We start from the raw sequence: 20,886 nt of genomic DNA, 5'->3' as shown, positions 1-20,886 counted from the left end.
TGTACTTTGTCCCAACTTTTTTGGAATCGGGGTTGTACTACTCACCTTCAAAGCTCTCCATAACTTTGCTCCTTCTTACATCTGTGATCTCCTGACCTCTTATACTCCATCCTGCTCTCTCAGATCCTCTAGCTATAATCTCCTTGCTGTTCCTCGCACTAGACGCTCTACCCTAGGTGGCAGGTCCTTCAGTGCCATGGCCCCCAAGCTCTGGAATTCCCTTCCACAACCCCTCTGTGACTGCTCTTCTCTTCCTTTCTTCAAATCTCATCTCAAAACCTTTCTGTTTCATGAACATTTCTCCACCAGTGCATAAACTCACCACTCTTTAGCAACTCTTTTTTTCTTGTTGTTGTTGTTGTTGTTGTTTTTTGGTGTTTTCTCTGACCTATATAAAGCAACCTTGAGTTTGAGAAAGGCGCTATATAAATGTAACATTATTATTATTATTATTATTATTATTATTATTATTAGCATGTGTTTCATAGACTGTAAAAACTTATTAAATGATCTATTGCCTCACTTGCATATTTTAAATGTTTGGGATTTTTTGTATTTTAAATTGTATACTTTCTACAGGTGGGTGGCATGGTGGTGTAGTGGTTAGCGCTCCGGGTTTGAGCCCCGTGGCCGGGGAGGGCCTTTCTGTGCGGAGTTTGCATGTTCTCCCCGTGTCTGCGTGAGTTTCCTCCGGGTGCTCCGGTTTCCCCCACGGTCCAAAGACATGCAGGTTAGGTTAACTGGTGACTCTAAATTGACTGTAGGTGTGAGTGTGAATGGTTGTCTGTCTATGTGTCAGCCCTGTGATGACCTGGCGACTTGTCCAGGGTGTACCCTGCCTTTCGCCCGTAGTCAGCTGGGATAGGCTCCAGCTTGCCTGCGACCCTGTAGAACAGGATAAAGCGGCTAGAGATAATGAGATGAGATGAGACAAAATATAATACATTAAAATTTTAAATGCTGAAAAAGTTATAATAGAATAAAAATAAAATTAATCCACCTATAATAATTCCTCGGCATCCTTCCGCCTTCATGAGACGATGGAGTAGCATCCAAAAGCGGTTCTAGTTGCATTTCTGCAAGTGGCTATGCAGTCCAACTCGCAAGTGGCAGTCTCTATTGCACTTGCTGCACTTGAAATTTGACGGCTGCTGCGGCTGACTTTGCTTCTCCTTGTGCTTGGCTCTCTTCTGAGCAAGGGCTGTGTTTCTTGCCTCCTCTGCTGTCTGTATGCCCTCTCTCACAGCAAGGCGCCAGGCTGGATGGTCTTCTGCGAGGTTCTCCCACGTGGCGACGTTGATGTTGCACAGTTTCATGTCCTTCTTGCAGACATCCTTGTAGTGCAGGCGTGGGCGTCCAATTGGTCGTGAGCCTTCTGCGAGTTCACCATACAGGAGATCTTTGGGGATGCGCCCAGGTTCCATTCGCCTGACATGGCCAAGCCAGTGTAGGCGCCTCTCTCTGAGAATGGCAAACATGCTGTTCATGTTGGCTCGCTCCAGGACCTCAGTATTGGACACTTTGTCCTGCCACCAGATGTGTACAATGCATCGCAGGCACCTCAGATGGAAGCTGTTGAGTCCATGCCTCACTGCTGTAGAGGAGTGTGCTTAGCACGCAGGCCTGGTAGACGTGCCTTCTCAGTGAGGCTGGGGTTACTCCAGACTCTCTGGTTCAGTTTCGCCATAATTGATGCAGCCTTGGCAGTCCTGCTGTTCACTTCTGTCTCAGTGGTAAGCGAGCTGGAGATGATGAACCCAAGGTAAGTGAAGTTTTCAACAGCTTCCAGGTTGTACCCATTGATGGTGATAGCTGGAGGATGATCTGTGCCCTACGCCATGATTTTCGTCTTCTTCAGACTGATGGTCAGTCCAAACTCCTTGCAGGCGTGGGAAAGGCGACTAACGAGCTGTTGCAGGCCATCTTCTGTGTGCGACATCAAGGCTGCATCCTTGTAACTGTTAACTGTAAAGCATTTTAACTGTCATACAAAATATAATACATCTTCTTCTTCTTCTTTTGGCTGCTCCCGATTAGGGGTCACCACAGCCGATCTTCCGCATCCTTCTCTACCACACCTGCCACTTTCATGTCCTCTCTCACTACATCCATGTATCTCCTCTTTGGCCTTCCTCGTTTTCGTGTGCCTGGCAGCTCCATCCTCAACATTCTCCTTCCAACATGCTCTGCATCTCTTCTCAGGATGTGCCCATACCATCTCAGTCTCATCTCTCGTAGCTTAATATAATACATGAAAATTTTAAATGCTGAAAAAGTTATAATAGAATAAAAATATAATTAATCCAACTATAATAATAATAATAATAATAATAAAAACCAAGCTTCTTCTTTTGATTTGTTATTTGAACCCAGATTAACCCGGAAGCGAGGTTTTGCGTCATTTCCGGCTTTGTTCAACATGGAGGCGAGTGGACTGAAGTTAAATTTCTGGGAGAATGGACCAACACCTGGGCAATTTTATTCATTTCCAGGTACCGGTAATAGTTCGGTTCCTGGATGTGGACCCATACGACACACACTGTAAGCCATAAAATTCCTATTTTGTGTCTTTCACGTTGAATAACACAAGATTTCGTTAGCTAGCGAGTTAGCCGTGTATTAGTTTCAGTTTGGCTAACAGTGCTGTATCATCATGGAGGAAACCGCTCGGGTAGCTAACGAGCTAACTGCTAGGTGGCTACGTTATTTAGAGAGGGGGAAAAATAAATAAACAAACAAAAAAAAAACCACAAACACATCTTTTTACACGCATTTGTTCAGTGCAGAAAGGAAACATTAGGATAATTTTACTTTACTGTTGGTTATTATTAATAACAGTCCTTTTTTCAGCTTGTAGTGTAGCTTAGCTCTTAGACACGACATCTAAAAAGAAGTTAGACTTTGGTTTATTAATTAAATATGAGTTATTAATTATATAAGTAAGATTTCCCATAAGTTTTCCTGTCCAAAATATTGTACTTTAACACTAATCACTATTTCTACAGCTCATTTAAAAAAAAAAATACTCTACTAATAATCCTGATGTAGGTATTCATGTTGTTATAATATGACCAACACCAAGTGTATTTTGTCTTTAACTCCCCCCCCCCCCCCCCCCCCCAATTCCCAGTAATCCCATGGTGACAGGGACATCGGTGCTTGGGGTGAAGTTTACAGGGGGTGTCATCATTGCTGCTGACATGCTTGGCTCTTATGGCTCACTGGCCCGTTTCCGCAACATCTCTCGCCTCATGAAAGTCAATGACAACACAATCCTTGGAGCTTCAGGGGACTACGCAGATTACCAGTACCTCAAACAAGTCATTGAACAGATGGTGTAAGTGTTTGCATGGAGTTGTGACCGGATTATTCTAAATCCTCTAGGAAAGTCTGTGCAAGTCATGTTAAGAAATGCACCATATGATATTTAAACTCTTTTAGTGACAACTTGCACTACACCTTTGAATCATGTACAGCCAAGGCATGCAAAGATATTTGGGTTGACCAAAGCGGTACTCACGCTGTATGTGAAACACTACCCAGTTCTACTTATTGCTATTTAAAAGTTTGGAGCGGATGAAGTAAGATGTCGCTTATGGCTCCCAAAGGTTCAGAATCAGCTCGTTATAAGAGAAGGAATAAAGCACACTGTTGTAGGAAAATGATCAGTCACTGGGTACCACCCTGAAGTTGATTTAGTTTCCTAGAACAGTATATCTCAAAGTATTTTATTCCTCTTATACTACAGCAATTTGCCAACCGTTATTTTTACTATTAAAAATTGATTAATAAAGTATGACACATTATACTTTTTAATCTGCAGTTATAATTTTTTTGTCATAGACCACCCACAAAACAAGTTGGTTCCTGTTTTCACTTGCATTACAGCAGCTATAAACAGTCCTTCCTTCAGCAGCTTCATTTTTCCCCCCTTTTCCAAGTTTATAAGATAAAAAAAAAAATGATGTTACAATGAAACTATGTTCCTGGGTTGAAAAACTTAACTGACTGATACAAAACCCTGACACTGGAGATTCCTTCCAAAAATGCAAAATAAACATCTCATAGAAAAATTAAAAATATCAATCTTTTTTTTTTAAATCCATATATAGTTTTTTCTTTAAATGAATTTTTATGGCGTGCTCATCATAAAATTCCTTGTCTAAGTTGTTACTAAAGAAAAAGTAAAATAAATTGTGATTAGAATTAGAGCTGGTCCTACTATCGGAGAAAATTAATCACCTTTTGATCAATCAGAATTGAGCCTTCAACTGCACTATTAAGGAAAAATCATACAGACGCATGTTGGTGCCAATCAACCTATCCTCTGCATTTCTTTCATACAGCGTGAGCTCTTTATTCCATTGTGTTGATTGCAGGGTCAGTCTTTCCTCTTTAGTAACTGCTTTATCCTGGTCAGGGTCCTGGTGGATCCAGAGTGTATCCTGGAAACGCTGGACCTAAAACAGGAATACACCCTGGATGGGACACTGATCCATCACAGGACAGCATGCATTCACACCTAGGAGCAATATAACACAGCCAGTCCATTTACTGGCATGGTTTTTGGGATTTGGGAGGAAATCAGAAAAACGACGACAAGACAAATGTCAGGAGATCAGTTTGACTTCAAGAAAACTCGCATTAAGTAATGCATGTATGTTGCTATGAAGCAAAAAGCTTTCTTTTCTGTGCTGAATGTTTAGGATTGATGAGGAACTTCTTGGAGATGGTCACAGCTACAGTCCCAAAGCCATCCACTCCTGGCTTACTCGGGTCATGTACAATCGCCGCAGCAGAATGAACCCACTTTGGAACACAGTCGTTATTGGTGGATTTTACAATGGAGAAAGGTTAGTGTTCAAAGAATGTTTTCTATGACTAGAGTGGATTTCAGATTCCTTGTTAAGCAAACAGCATTACAGTACTGTAGCTTGGATTTTTACTAATTATAGCTGTACTATAATGTTTAATAATAGAATGATTGATTATTTTGGCTTTTTTTTTTAACCAAATTGCTATCTGCTACATCTGTAGCATGTCTATGACTACCACAGACATTAATTGCCTCATGATTTCCTGTAATTAGAGAAGAACAGACACCATGTGCACATAGACTACAGATGTGGTGGGGAGAGATTAGGTTGAAAATATAGTGGAATTTATAATAATAGTAAACTATGACTTCAATAAAAGTGTATATATCTGGATTCTGTAGTTTTACTGAAGTGCTGAGGTTGGCAAAAATACTGGCTTTTGCACATACTTTGTGTAAAGGAAGCTATGATTGTCTCTCCAAGGTCAATCAGAGGAATTTGAAGGCTTTAAGACATTATCACAAACGAGTGATGGAGTTTGATTAACAGTATGAGCCAAAAAATTTCTAGTCAAACTACTACTTACTGAGAATTAATGGATATTTTTTTCTTTGTCACAAAACCTGTTTGTATTTTGTAGCTTCCTGGGCTATGTAGACAAGCTAGGTGTTGCATATGAGGCTCCAGCAGTAGCCACAGGATTTGGTGCATATTTGGCTCAGGTAAGCATTAGTCTGGTCAACTTTTTATTTAGGACTTCTTGTTATTTATTCCACCCCCAATGCCAAACGCATTTTGTTTCAGATATGTGAATTGCTTCATAATTGTTATTCTGTATGCCTGTTTCTTTTCAGCCCTTGATGAGAGAGGTGCTTGAGAACAAAGTAGAAATTTCCAAGGAAGAGGCACGAGCACTGATAGAGCGATGTCTCAAAGTGCTGTATTACCGAGATGCTCGTTCTTACAACAGAGTGAGAACTGTTCCTTATCTTCATTAATAAATATACAAGAAACATTTTATATAATTGCATTAAATCTTTGTTTCTTCAGAACACATAATGCTATGCTACATTATTTCTGTTTTGCTTTAGCATGAGATTGCCATTGTAACTGAAGGAGGAGTTGAGATTCTTGGACCACTGTCATCAGAAACGAACTGGGAAATTGCCCATATGGTCAGGTGGGTTACATGATGTATTATTCTGTAAGTGTTTTAGGGTTTTTGTAGTAGCCACAGGGTCAGCAAAGTTTAGCAATATCCAAATTAAAGGGGTACTGAAGTCATTTTTAAACTTGCTTTATTTCTTAATTAACGTGTTATTCAGTTACGTTTTAGTAATCTTATATCGTGATTCATATTGGCAACTAATTGCAATTAAATATTATACTTATCGGCCTATTCGGTTTTTAGCCATGTTGAATTTAGCTCGTTTGGTCCACGGCAGGCGTCACTTATCCGCGCGATCTTCACGAGACTTGTGTGAGACTTCAAAACGTGAAGTGTCTGTACCGCCATTTTGAAAACTGTTTTCCAAACGAAATATCGCACAAAAACTAGTTTAAATGACGATTACTGCCTACTTTTTTCAGACTTTCCTGATTGCTATCAAAGCAAACAAAACGTCCGGCTTGATTACATCAGCATTCGAAAGAGGGCGCGCCCGTCTTTTGACAATGTTGCCGTGTCCGAAATCGCTCCCTACTCACTATATAGGGCACTATATAGTGGGGACGCCATTTTGTAGTGCTGTCCGAAACCTTAGTGAGGATTATTTACACTCTATATAGCGCACTCAAAGTATCCCACAATGCATCATGAAAAGTAGTGTACAACGATGGTCACTAACCAAAGCAATATATCCCATCATGCATTGCAGTCACGCTGAAAGAAATCAAGTCTCAAATTTGATTTAATAAAAGGCAGCAGCAAAGAAGAAAGTATTCAGCCTGGATTTTAAAAGAACTGAAAGATGCAGGTACTTTGTATTGATTAATGTAATTGATTAATTGAACAATCGGGGCTCTTCACAGATCATTGCACAGTTCTCTTTGAATACAATACCTTTTTAAAGGCGCCTGCTAAAGTTCATAGATCTGTTTTTGACTACGATAAGGTGGCTTTTGAAGGTCTTCGCGCAGCATTGTTAGCAATTACCATATTGTCCCGAATATAAGATGACCCTGAATGTAAGACGACCCCCCCCCCTTCCAAGTTCATCTTTGGGGAAAAAGTTTTTTGAAGACCAAATGTTAATTCATATAAAGCGTATTTATTTCAAAATTCTGTTTAAAATTAGAGGCTTTTGTTTTTCATATTTAAATAGAGGTCATTTCAGTCTCATTTCCGTGAACACTTTTCATAGAAGTAAAAAAAGAGGCTAAACTGCAGGCTACTAGACAAGCCAAATTAAAACATTTAAATTGCATTAATTCAACAAATTTGTCAGGTTTAGATTGAAAGTTCATAAACTTCAGAATGTCAATGCATAACTTCCCATAGCCTACGGGTATATGGAATAAATTTGCAGAACAGTGCAAATGCTTTAAACAATGCATTAAGGTTTACAATAATAAACAACTGAAACAATGGAAAGAGTAGTTTGCTAAATTACAGCTACTCAGCACAGAGATCCTCAGCCTCACTTTGCTCACTCTCACTGTCCTCACTTTCATGTTCCACCAGTCCCTCCCACACAATGTCATCCTTGCTTCCATCCAGTGCGTTTGATATACAGCATTTTTTAAACCCATGACTGATGCTCTCTGGTGAAATTGAATCCCATGCTTGGAGGATCCATTCACATAGCAGACGCACCACAGGCTTTTGAATTTTCCCAGTCGGTGTTAGTGCGTGGTTACCTGACAGGAGCCACTCTGTGTACCTCTTGCGAAGATTGTCCTTGAATGGCTTGTTGACGACAACATCCAAAACCTGCAGCTGGCTCGTCATCCCCCCCGGAATGATCACGAGATCGCCATTCATTTTGCCCACTTCAGTTTTTACTGGCTCCGTCAGATGGCCACGGAAGGCATCCAGAACGAGCATGTTCCTCTTTTTCAAAAGCGCACCAGGTCACCTGCCCCACACAACCTTGAGCCAGTCTACCACCAGATCAGTGTCCATCCAGCCTCTCTCCTGTGCACGCACGATAATGCCAGCTGGTAAGGACTCTTTGGGGACAGTCTTGCGCTTCAGAATCACGTATGGTGGGAGTTTAGTTCCGTCGGCAAAACACTGGGGTTTGATCGGCATTGCCTATCTGGTCGAGTGGGTAGAAGTGCATTTTTCTTAGTTTGATAACGTCGCTGAAAAGACAGCAACTTCTCCTCGAAGTCTGAGGGCAAGCGCTGGGCAAGGCTTGTTCTGCGACAAAGTGACAGTCCATTGCGCCGCATCATTCTTTTACACCACCCAAGACTAGCTTTGAACTCCTCTGTGGGTATATTCAGCTCCTTAGCGATCTCCAAAGCCTTCAGCTGCATTATGGCTCTGGTTATGGGCATTCCATCTTTACATTTTTCCATCACATATTCAGACTCTCCTATCAATTTCCTGAAAACGGCCGTGTTGAGGCCCACGGAAAGATTTTCTTTTACTGTTAGTGTTTTTAAGACATTCTTTCTGGGTTCGCCACCGACGAACATTGCACTCCGTAACCCCATATTTTTTGGCAGCTTGAGAGTTATTTGATGATTCGGCTGCATTCACTACCAAAATTTTGAAATTGGCGTCATAACTCCGTCTAAGCTGTAGGTTAATTTGACTAGCCTTCGAACCACTCTGTTCAAGGAAATCTCTTGACTTCTCCATTTTTCAGTGCTGCATTGTTGTGAGGGACGGTGGCCGATTCAGTAATTTAAGTGTAAACACTCGTTGTAAAATAGGGCCTATCGTTTTTGGCAGCATTTTGTCTAGTCTGCGAATTTAAGACGACCCCCCCCTTTTAAGAGCTATTTTTTACAACAAAAACACTGTCTTATATTCGAGCCAATGCGGTAATCTTTCTTCATATATAAACAGTGATGATATAAATTCTGACTGGAAGCAGTGGAAAGATGCTTTCCTTGCTGCTGTGTCTGATTTCATTCCGTCTAAGATGCTTAAGGGTCGTAATCCTGTGCCATGGATCAATGGAACTATTCTGAACTTGATCAGAAAGAATAATTCTGTTAGGCAAAAGCTGAAGAAGTCACCTACAAATTACCTCAAGGAGAAGTTCAGGGTACTACGATCTGAGATAAAGCGCATGCTCCGAGAGCGTCGTGAACAGTTTTTTGCCTCTCTAGAGTCAAACAGTATTGCTAATCCTAAGCATCTTTGGTCTATCTTGAAGCACAGCTCCAAATCTCATACTCTCCCGAATTTTGTTTCTGCACCAGCTGGGTCAAATACAATCAATGACCTCGGTCTACAACAGTCATCCAGACCAACAGCTGAGGACCCGCAAGGAATTGCTAATCTGTTTAACTCGTATTTCGCATCTGTCTTTACTCATGAGGACCAGTCAGATGACTATCCAGTTCCACCAGGACCTTCCATTATGTCTGAGTTAAGTCTTACAACCAGCGAAGTGCAGTTAATATTAAAGAGTCTCAATGTTACCAAAGCTACAGGGCCAGATGGCGTTCCAGCTAGGCTGCTTAGGGAAACAGCCACTGAGATTGCACCATCTCTCTGCAAGCTGTTTAATAAGTCTCTGGGATCTGGAACCATTCCACAGGAATGGAAGGAGGCTAATGTGGTTCCAGTGTTCAAGAGAGGTGAGGCTGAGCAGGTTGAAAACTATCGCCCAATATCCTTGCTGTCGTTGGTTTCTAAAGTGTTGGAGAGATGTGTGCTTAACAGCTTTAAGGACCATCTGCACGAGGTCATCAAGTCATGCCAACATGGGTTTATAAAGGGTAAATCTTGCACTTCTAACCTTTTAGAAGTGCTTGACCATATTGGCTCAATGCTGGATAATGGGAGGCAGATTGATGTTGTATATATGGATATGTCGAAGGCGTTTGATAAGGTCTGTCATCGCCGTTTGTTGCTCAAGCTACACCAGTTCGGGTTTGGTGGAAGTCTTTTTCAGTGGTTTCAATCTTGCCTGTCCGACCGTTGTCAGCGTGTTACTGTGCTTGGTGCCATGTCAGATCCTCTTCAAGTCTCTTCCGGAGTGCCTCAGGGTTCTGTTCTAGGCCCGGCTCTGTTTCTGATTTACGTAAATGATCTTCCAGATGCAGTTACAACAAGCCATGTAGCCATGTTTGCCGACGACACGAAGCTTTACCGGGAAATCAAAGGTCTTGCGGATGTCGATGCTCTCCAATTAGATCTGGATCGCCTAGGCGCGTGGTCGAACGAATCTGGCCTCATGTTCAATGAGAGCAAGTGCAAGCATCAAACTATCACCAGGAAGATCAAGCCCATCAAGTCATCGTACTATGTTAAGAACAATCCCTTAGAGACAGTGACCACCGAGAGGGATCTGGGGGTAACTGTGTAAAGTAACATCACGTGGAACCAGCAAGTTTTAGAGCAAACCTCTTGTGCTAATAGGCTGTTGGGCTATATTAAGAGAAATACAAGATTTATTCAGTCAGTTCATATTAGGAAGATTGTATACCTTACATTAGTTAGACCTCTCTTTGGTTATGCTACCCAAATCTGGGCACCACAATTTATAGCTCTTATCATTAGAATAGAACGCACTCAAAGGCGTGCAACTAAATATATTCTTAAGTTACCATTTAAATGTACAGAGACATACCATATAGTGATAGGTTAAAAGCGTTACATCTTATTCCCATTACCTATTGGCATGAGTATTTAGATATGTTTTTTTTTTTTTAAGATGACACATGGTCTTACAAATGTATCTTCCTTTGTTCTGCCTGCTTTTTGGTTTACTAGACCTACAAGGTCCTCAAATAGTAATGTAATAAAGTATAATGTTCGGAAATGTAAAACATCTACTTATCAAAAATCATTTGTAGTCAGGGCTACTAGAATTTGGAACACTCTTGCTGAGGAACTGAACTTGAATATGGACAATCTTAGCTCTTTTAAATGCGTAATGCTTAATTATTATTTTTGTGCTTTAAATAACTATGATTGTGACAATCCTCGCACCTTTAAATCGATATGCCTTAAATGTAACCTAGCGTGTAGCCTTGCACGCCCTGTATCATACTGCCAGTAATTTGAATATTATATGTTTTTTTGTTAATATTATGGGTCCACAGTAATTGGCTTTTGCTGTTGTGGTCACCCAGCCTGTGTTTGTTTTTATAAGTGTGTTAAATTTTATACCTTTTTATTTTTTGTGTGTTGTAATGGCGAAGCTAAAAAAAAATTTAAAAAATGTGGGAAATGCACTCAGTATAATATGCTTTATCACAAAAATATATCCATGTGTTTATTATTTTGAAAACCCACCAGCCGGCTGAAATCGCACATTTTAATTGTACGACAGTAATGACGTAAATACCAGCGCAACAGGCTAGTGTCTGAAAGCATGAGTGAGCGATTTCGGACACAGGGTTGGTCACTTTGATTTCCGCTGTACGTTTTACTTCCATCCTACAACGTTTCGCACAGGTCTCAACGAATCTCGTTTATGGACTGAGATTACAAAGCGTATTTCAAACAGTCAACTTGCTATAGCAGTGACAAAATAGCTATCAAAAATGCATTCCTATATTTAATAAAATGAGAAGTAGAATTTTGATAAATTTGCCTTCAGTGATCATGTGTATTAATTTCTTGTTGCAGTGGCTTTGAATGAAGGCTCCTTTTGCTTGTCTGGATTTCTTTCATCAGTGGATTATTTGTACCACAAGAGAATTGCAATATCAAAATTAGTATGTCTTACATTTGTATTTGTTACCCAGAAATAAAATAAAGTGTGAATGCATGTGTGTTTAAACCTCTGTTCAAGTTTGCAATTATCACTTATAAAATGCACTATGACAAGATGGACCCATCTGTTGTCCTACCAGGACACTGTACTGTCAGTGGTACCACCGTCATCTGCACTTAAGCAAACTCATAAGTTCTGTTATGGTCAGCATCATGTAAATTTGAAAGTGTAAAATACACCCATAAAATTTTTATTCTATAGTATTGCCTTGCAGATACATCAATTCCATGAAATGAGTTACCATTAAGAAGAGTATCAAGGAATTATAAAATAAAAATACAAATGTACATTAACAATGCATTTATTGATTACAAAATAAAAAATGTCCCTTTTAGAAAATGTTTAGAAATGAGGTTTATGTAATATCAAAGGACAGCCCTTGAATTATAAACAAAACAGCCCTAAATACAGTAGATAATCTAATGTTTGTACATGGAGACTTTTTTTTTCTTTCTTTTTTGCTCATATGCAATGTGCACAATTCACAGCAGTCATAGTACTCAAGGAAATAGTAACACACTGGCTGAACTATAAAACAGTTCAGCAGTCAAAGTAAACAATATATTAATCTGTACATGGCTACAGTAAGTATTTTGAGACATTTTAAAGGTGCACTAAGATGTTCTTGGGACTTTTATACATTATGTAGATGATAAAAACAAGTCATGCAAACAAATGTAGGTACATTATACCAACATCATTGCTGCAGAACTTGTTCCAGTGTTTCTGCAGAAGTGTCTGAGAAGACCCTTGCTAACTATGGGAAACTACTACAAACATGGGATTGTGTAAGGAATGGTAGAAATAATGGAAAAATCTTAAACCGTGCACCTCCAGACATCTACACGACATACTCTTAACCCAACAAATTCTTTTCCATCACTGGTGACTGACAGAATGAGGCTAGGGCAGTGTATGTAAAATGAACAGAACAGTCAGGAAACATTAAGACATGATCAATATGCTACTGAGCAAATGTTACTTTCCTATTAAAAAGAAAAATGGTCAGAGTACACTGTACTGAAAAAGCTTAGCATAAAAACAACCTGGAGGATCGATATTTTGTTGATTTTACTTTTAAGAAATCCTAATTTCTGCATCTCTAAATCCATGGAAAGAGTTAAGATCTTCCTCAAAGATTTTCTACAGAGCTTGGGGATTGGGTGGTGAAGGCAACAGGCTTGGAGAAACAACAGATGACATGTTGCCTTTGTCTTCAGCCTCTGGTTCATTGGATTCTTGGTCCTGAACTGTGCTCACCAAGAGGGCTTCAGTCAGATTCTGCACCAACTCAGCAAATCCTCCTGGTGCCAATTCTGAATTAGAAGTCAATACTGGTTCAAAAGAGCGCTGAAGAAATTCTGGCCTTTCTGCTAGGATGTCGAGCATTTCAAGGAGCCAGGCTGAGAACAAAAGAGCTAGGTCAGCAGGCACCGCACCAATCAGGTCTTGTGGCGATTCAGTCACATGCTGACTCCATCGAGCTTGCAGGAACTCTCGGAGCACTAGACCAACACAGGCCTCAAAAGGCTGCAGGCGACAGGAACATGCATGAGGGATAATGCCTGGCAACGTGTTTGCACTGGTAAGCAATGCTAAAAACTTGTGACTTAGGTGACCCTGATATGGGTCCATAACCAGCAACCTCTTGCCTCCAGACTCGGGGTTCACATGCCGATACCACACTTTGTCAAACCATAGCTGGAGTCTTTCATCATCAGAAAAGCCCTCTGGCTTGGCCTCCAAGATGATGTCTGGCAAGGGTGGTGCATCTGGGCTTAGAGGCTCTCCTCTAAGAAACACTATGGTAGGTAAGATAGTGCCATCAGCTAGGGAGGCAAGTACAACGTCTAGAAGAGGATCCTTTTCACCAACCAACTTAAAAGCAGACATGATGGAAGAAGAATCAGCTGAGGCAGGATCAAGTTGCTCCATGTCTATGAAAATGGAAAGCTCATCCATAGCAGCAATGTCTGACTGACCCAAGCAGTGCGAGGTGACCTGCTTATTTATAACAGAAGTAAAAGTGAGCAGACGTTCCTGAACTTTATGGGGTAGCAGTCGGCGGGATGTGGCCAATGACTGCAGAGATAAATCATGGCTTATCAGAAAGTCCACAGCCCAACTACAAGAGATGCCTGGCCCACCATCAGCACTCATGAACTGAGCAGCCTTGGAAAAAAGACTGATTTCATCTACAGGAAGCTGCTGCTCACGCTGGCACAATACCCACTCAGCTAACCGATCACTTGATCGAGGAATTAACCCTTCTCTGCTCTTTGGTGGCCCGAGCTGAAGTTGACGCTTAAGTAACAAGGATTGTACTTCCTTTGGCTCACTATCAAACTGGCTGGCTGCCTGAGGAACGCCAAAGCACAGGGCGTACAGAACAATCTTCAGCTGTGCTACAGTAAGCGATCCTTCAGCCGGAGCTCCGGCTTGAGTGGGAGTTCCACTAGAAAGTGTTATTTGCTGTAGTGTTACATCCTTTGGCTGTGTTCCACAATTTTCATCAGGCACAGTACTTTCAACGACAGGCTGTACTTCAGAGGGAATAGATGGGGTGTGTGCAGAGCTATCAGGGAGGTTTATGCAGTGGTTGGAAAGGGGAACAGGATTAGTGGCTTGTGGAAGTGAATTCTGATCAACCTGTATTTTTTGCTTCTGTGTGATAAGCCCCTGGCCCTGCTGAATCCGGTCACTTGGTATGAAGACAAACCTTAAAAAAAGAAGCTAAGATTAACAAGACACAAAAAAAACCCCACACACCACAGCTATACATGGTTGCACGTTGCTTATCGATTTATGACCCATCACTATAACGGTCAATACCACATATCAAAGAACACATACAACTTTCACTGACAAATCAAGACCTTGATAATAAATTTCAGATTATAAAGCAATCTGCTACTGATTAAGGGTACAAAATTAGGGGTGAGAAACTTTAGGCCCCCTCAATTCCATTTCAACGTATGCTGCTACGTTGTGATTATAAAACGATCACTGATGCATCTTGATTTTATACACGTCAGATTTTATTTATTTATTACTACGTGACCACTTTTTAAAGCACAAAGTACAATGATGCATCCTGGCCCCAGCATGAGCAACACTAAGTGAAACCCTGAGTTTTCAACAATGGCATGCCCACACAGTTGCTTTCAAAGCAAAAATGCAGCTCTGAGCCTTTAGAATTTTACCACCCAACTGGTTTGGACATCTCATCTCATCATCTCTAGCCACTTTATCCTGTTCTACAGGGTCGCAGGCAAGCTGGAGCCTATCCCAGCTGACTACGGGCGAAAGGCGGGGTACACCCTGGACAAGTCGCCAGGTCATCACAGGGCTGACACATAGACACAGACAACCATTCACACTCACATTCACACCTACGGTCAATTTAGAGTCACCAGTTAACCTAACCTGCATGTCTTTGGACTGTGGGGGAAACCGGAGCACCTGGAGGAAACCCACGCGGACACGGGGAGAACATGCAAACTCCGCACAGAAAGGCCCTCGCCGGCCACGGGGCTCGAACCCGGACCTTCTTGCTGTGAGGCGACAGCGGTAACCACTACACCGCCACGCCGTGGTTTGGACATGTGGGCAAAAATATCTCATCTCATTATCTCTAGCCGCTTTATCCTTCTACAGGGTCGCAGGCAAGCTGGAGCCTATCCCAGCTGACTACGGGCGAAAGGCGGGGTACACCCTGGACAAGTCGCCAGGTCATCACAGGGCTGACACATAGACACAGACAACCATTCACACTCACATTCACACCTACGGTCAATTTAGAGTCACCAGTTAACCTAACCTGCATGTCTTTGGACTGTGGGGGAAACCGGAGCACCCGGAGGAAACCCACGCGGACACGGGGAGAACATGCAAACTCCACACAGAAAGGCCCTCGCCGGCCACGGGGCTCGAACCCGGACCTTCTTGCTGTGAGGCGACAGCGGTAACCACTACACCGCCACGCCGTGGTTTGGACATGTGGGCAAAAATATATTTTGGATAAAATTCCACTTAAAAAAAAAATGCTCCTCATTGTATTGAAACTCGTGAAATTTCACTGAAAATCTCTTTTAAAAAATCTGATTATTGTGAGCTATGCATCAATGTAAATCTCTTAAAGAGGTAATAAATATGCATCCTAGATGATTTTTTTTCCCCTGATGGGTAAAAGTGTTATAGCTCAATATCTCAAATCACAGAATTCTCATGTAGGATCTTATAAATCCATATTTCACAAAAAGTTGAAAGAGTTTCTTAGACGACGACATTTCTTTGCTGACACTTTCTTTTAATGCTACAAACAGGTTAATCTGTTCTGTGATGTGCAGCATCTCAAAGTTAAAGGGTTTCTATTGCTTCGGGGCTCCGCTGCTTCTATTCTGCTTATTTCACCAATGCTGCAGTTTAAAGAAAATTAAGGTCCAAGAAAAATTATTTTAATACCCAAACAATATGCTGTATTCCATTGTATCATGTTATTCTTTATTATTTTGAAAAGTGCTCCACTGATTGTAGATAAGGTCACAGGTTCGATTCCCTGAACCAGCAGGAATGGCTGAAGTGCCCATGAGCAAGGCACCTAACCCCAACTGCTCCCCAGGCTGCCCTGGGTATGTTGTATGTCGCTCTGGATAAGAGCGTCTGCTAAATACCTGTAATGTAATATAATGTAATCAAATTACCTTTTATAGCCACGAGAAAATCCATCTGGAAAAAGTGGAATAACAAAAAATAAATAAATGATTTGTCATCATTTACACACAAAGATTTTTGTCCATCTGAATAATTATTACTACTGAAGAGATCAATTAACTGTGGTGCATGTGCCTGAAGCTCAGCATTCAGAAGATCTGTTTATGTGTATTTTACATGTAATACAATCCAAATGTGTGTGTTCTGTAAGCTCCTTCTTCTTTTGCCTGCTCCTGTTAGGGGTTGCCACAGCAGATCTGTTCCGCATATTTGATTTGGCATAGGTTTTACACCGGATGCCCTTCCTGACGCAACCCTCCCCAATCCGTCCAGGCTTGGACCCGGCCCTACGTATGCACTGGCTTTGTGCAACCCCAGTGTGTACCGTAACATTAAATTTGAGAAAATGGTCCGAGTATAACTAGTTATTTCAACATGTTTATGGGTGTTCAATCATCACTTGTACAACAAGACACATTTTGTCAGAAGTAATCCAAATATTAACTGGATGTACCTCACACCCCATCCCAACCTTGTAATTATTCTTATCTATATTATCATCTATAGCATGAACATGTGTAACATGACGTTTTTTTTTGCACTACATACAGTGGTGCTTGAAAGTTTGTGAACCCTTTAGAATTTTCTATATTTCTGCATAAATATGACCTAAAACATCAGATTTTCACACAAGTCCTAAAAGTAGATAAAGAGAACCCGGTTAAACAAATGAGACAAAAATATTATACTTGGTCATTTATTTATTGAGGAAAATGATCCAATATTACATGCCTGTGAGTGGCAAAAGTATGTGAACCTTTGCTTTCAGTATCTGGTGTGACCCCCTTGTGCAGCAATAACTGCAACTAAATGTTTCCAGTAACTGTTGATCAGTCCTGCACACCAGCCTGGAGGAATTTTAGCCCATTCCTCCATACAGAACAACTTCAACTCTGGGATGTTGGTGGGTTTCCTCACATGAACTGCTCGCTTCAGGTCCTTCCACAACATTTCCATTGGATTAAGGTCAGGACTTTGACTTGGCCATTCCAAAACATTAACTTTATTCTTCTTTAACCATTCTTTGGTAGAACGACTTGTGTGCTTAGGGTCGTTATCTTGGTGCATGACCCACCTTCTCTTGAGATTCAGTTCATGGACAGATGTCCTGACATTTTCTTTTAGAATTCGCTGGTATAATTCAGAATTCATTGTTCCATCAATAATGGCAAGCCGTCCTGGCCCAGATGCAGCAAAACAGGCCCAAACCATGATACTACCACCACCATGTTTCACAGATGGGATAAGGTTCTTATGCTGGAATGCAGTGTTTTCCTTTCTCCAAACATAATGCTTCACATTTAAACCAAAAAGTTCTATTTTGGTCTCATCTGTCCACAAAACATTTTTCCAATAGCCTTCTGACTTGTCCATGTGATCTTCAGCAAACTGCAGATGAGCAGCAATGCTCTTTTTGGAGAGCAGTGGCTTTCTCCTTGCAACCCTGCCATGCACACCATTGTTGTTCAGTGTTCTCTTGATGGTGGACTCATGAACATTAACATTAGCCAATGTGAGAGAGGCCTTCAGTTGCTTAGAAGTTACCCTGGGGTCCTTTGTGACTTCGCCGACTATTACACGCCTTGCTCTTGGAGTGATCTTTGTTGGTCAACCACTCCTGGGGAGGGTAACAATGGTCTTGAATTTCCTCCATTTGTACACAATCTGTCTGTCTGTGGATTGGTGGAGTCAAAACTCTTTAGAGATGGTTTTCTAACCTTTTCCAGCCTGATGAGCATCAACAACGCTTTTCCTGAGGTCCTCAGAAATCTCCTTTGTTCGTGCCATGATACACTTCCACAAACCTGTGTTGTGAAGATCAGACTTTGATAGATCCCTGTTCTTTAAATAAAACAGGGTGCCCACTCACACCTGATTGTCATCCCATTGATTGAAAACACCTGACTCTAATTTCACCTTCAAATTAACTGCTAATCCTAGAGGTTCACATACTTTTGCCACTCACAGATATGTAATATTGTATCATTTTCCTCAATAAATGACCAAGTATAATATTTTTTGTCTCATTTGTTTAACTGGGTTCTCTTTATCTACTTTTAGGACTTGTGTGAAAATCTGATGATGTTTTAGGTCATATTTATGCAGAAATATAGAAAATTCTAAAGGGTTCACAAACTTTCAAGCACCACTGTAATGGAAACACACATGCACAGAACATACATAAAAAGACACAGACTGTGAAAGTAACTGGATTCCAGGAATTACATGACAATTATGGATTATATCCACTTCATTTGATCTGATAGAAATTTCATTTGTATTTGCTTCTCAATCTACTCTGTTCTGATTAAAGTGTATACATCCATGTTTGTTCAGTCTGATTAAGCTATCAGTCAGACCATTAACACTGCATTAGGCAGCATTTAAACTTAGCTACTGATTGCATTCTTATTTCCTATTAATTACATTTTTTTCTGAAAGATCCAGGAGATTTAACGTGTGAAGCTATTTACCTTCACTCTCACCATTGAATTTGCAGTGGCTGAAGGCGTGGCTTGGATTCTTAGTCAGATGCGTGGCCATGAGGTCTCCAATCTCAGTGGAATAATCACAAGCACTGCAGCTTAGTTTACCCAACCTGTCAGAAAATCATAATCATTAGATTGTCAACCACTTCTACCAAACTGCTTATAGTAAACCAGAGAGACTAAAAATCAGGCCACTTACTTTGGACAGGGCTTGTACAAGTTCAGGTATTTAGTGGTGGTTTTGCGAGGAACGTGATTACTGCAAACAGAAACATTAACACTTAGTGAAACTTTTGTAGTAATGACAAAGGTTACAATGATGATATAATTTATATTCAGAAATTCTTATAAAAAAACTTTGCTTATGGTGTCTAACAATTCGCATTACTTATTCACACACGGACCTGATCATGTGGTTAGCATATGCTCTGGAGCAGCAGGTGCTATAATGGCACAAGGAGCAGTGCACAAACGTGGGGAAGTGAGTGGAAAAATCTGGAATCGCAAAGTTACATTCTATACAGAACCAACTTCTTGATGGCTCGCTAGAAAACAGAAGAAAGAGGTTGTGTTAAGATCACGGCATTCAAGAGCAATTTTCGTAAAAATAAATAAATAAATAAAAAGAAGAAGAAAAATTGTGTTTTCAGCTTCAACATTCCTGCAAGATAACATTTCAATGGCCACTTTATCAGATTCATCTCCCATGGTGGTGTAGTGGTTAGCACTGTCGCCTCACAGCAAGGTTCTGGGTTCAAGCCCAGCGGCTGACAGAGGCCTTTCTGTGTGGAGTTTGCATGTTCTCCCCGTGTCTGCGTGGGTTTCCTCCGGGTGCTCTGGTTTCCCCCACAGTTCAAAGACATGCAGTTAGGTTAACATGGGGTGGCCTTGGGCTGAAGTGCCCTTGAGCAAGGTACCGAACCCCTAACTGCTCCCCAGGCGCTGTAGTATGGCTGCCCACTGCTCTGGGTATGTGTGGGTGCTCACCGCTTCAGATGGGTTAAATGCAGAGAATGAATTTCACTGTGCTTGAGTGTGCATGTGACAAATAAAGGCTTCTTCTTCTTCTACAGTGTTGCTTGTAGGTCAAGAATGGACAAAATCACCAATCTGGTGTGTCTGGGCTATTTGTTTTTTAACTGTAAGCTGCCTGGTGCACAAGTTTAGTAGGTGTAATTAACAGCTAGTAGGCTTCTGAGAAGGTGGTTACTAGTTTCTTAAGTCGACTGATCAAAGGCAACGTCGCAAAGCAATTTTACTTGATCTATATGTTTAAATGTAACTAATTCCAGTTGCTTCATATAGTTCATGGTGGAGCAACATACTGCTGCTCTGTACGTACACAGTCAACTCTTTTACTAGTTGAATAACTAGTAAAACTTTCACAAAGGATAACCTTTTCCCCCAGAGAAAATGCAGAGATGTGGGAATGATGATGAACCTGAACGAAATACATGACAGCGCAGTGTCAACTGTCACACAACTAATAATGCATAACATCTCATCTCATCATCTCTAGCCGTTTTATCCTGTTCTACAGGGTCGCAGGCAAGCTGGAGCCTATCCCAGCCGACTACGGGCGAAAGGCGGGGTACACCCTGGACAAGTCGCCAGGTCATCACAGGGCTGACACATAGACACAGACAACCATTCACACTCACATTCACACCTACGGTCAATTTAGAGTTGCCAGTTAACCTAACCTGCATGTCTTTGGACTGTGGGGGAAACCCACGCGGAGAACATGCAAACTCCACACAGAAAGACCCTCGTCGGCCACGGGGCTCGAACCCAGACCTTCTTGCTGTGAGGCGACAGCGCTAACCACTACACCACCGTGCCGCCCTAATGCATAACATGTCATGCAAAATAAAGCTTCAGCATCAAAGGTATTCTCAA

General features: G+C 41.3%; 2 protein-coding genes across 2 annotated transcripts in view; one reads left to right on the top strand and one right to left on the bottom strand.

Annotated features, from left to right (window-relative positions):
- Positions 1-2,388: 2,388 nt before the first annotated feature.
- psmb4 (proteasome 20S subunit beta 4) lies at positions 2,389-11,731 on the top strand. The gene is made up of 7 exons (XM_060942882.1): positions 2,389-2,541; positions 3,131-3,337; positions 4,707-4,853; positions 5,458-5,539; positions 5,672-5,788; positions 5,909-5,997; positions 11,578-11,731. Exons 1-7 carry the CDS (start codon positions 2,420-2,422, stop codon positions 11,588-11,590), a joined length of 777 nt encoding a protein of 258 aa, XP_060798865.1. The 5' UTR covers positions 2,389-2,419; the 3' UTR covers positions 11,591-11,731.
- A 324-nt stretch (positions 11,732-12,055) lies between these two features.
- The window catches only part of pogza (pogo transposable element derived with ZNF domain a), a 68,025-nt gene continuing 59,194 nt past the window's right edge, over positions 12,056-20,886 (bottom strand). The window contains exons 15-19 of the mRNA XM_060942880.1: positions 19,392-19,532; positions 19,187-19,246; positions 18,985-19,097; positions 16,429-16,453; positions 12,056-14,444 (exon numbers count right to left, since the gene is read on the bottom strand). Of these exons, the coding sequence (XP_060798863.1) occupies positions 12,869-14,444; positions 16,429-16,453; positions 18,985-19,097; positions 19,187-19,246; positions 19,392-19,532 (1,915 nt within the window). The 3' untranslated portion in view covers positions 12,056-12,868. The remainder of the gene's footprint in view (positions 14,445-16,428; positions 16,454-18,984; positions 19,098-19,186; positions 19,247-19,391; positions 19,533-20,886) is intronic.

The sequence above is a fragment of the Neoarius graeffei genome, chromosome 16, assembly GCF_027579695.1.
Source record: "Neoarius graeffei isolate fNeoGra1 chromosome 16, fNeoGra1.pri, whole genome shotgun sequence".
NCBI lineage: Eukaryota > Metazoa > Chordata > Actinopteri > Siluriformes > Ariidae > Neoarius > Neoarius graeffei.
The sequence above is the reverse complement of the archived record's forward strand: the minus strand, read 5'-3'. Positions and strand labels throughout refer to the sequence as shown.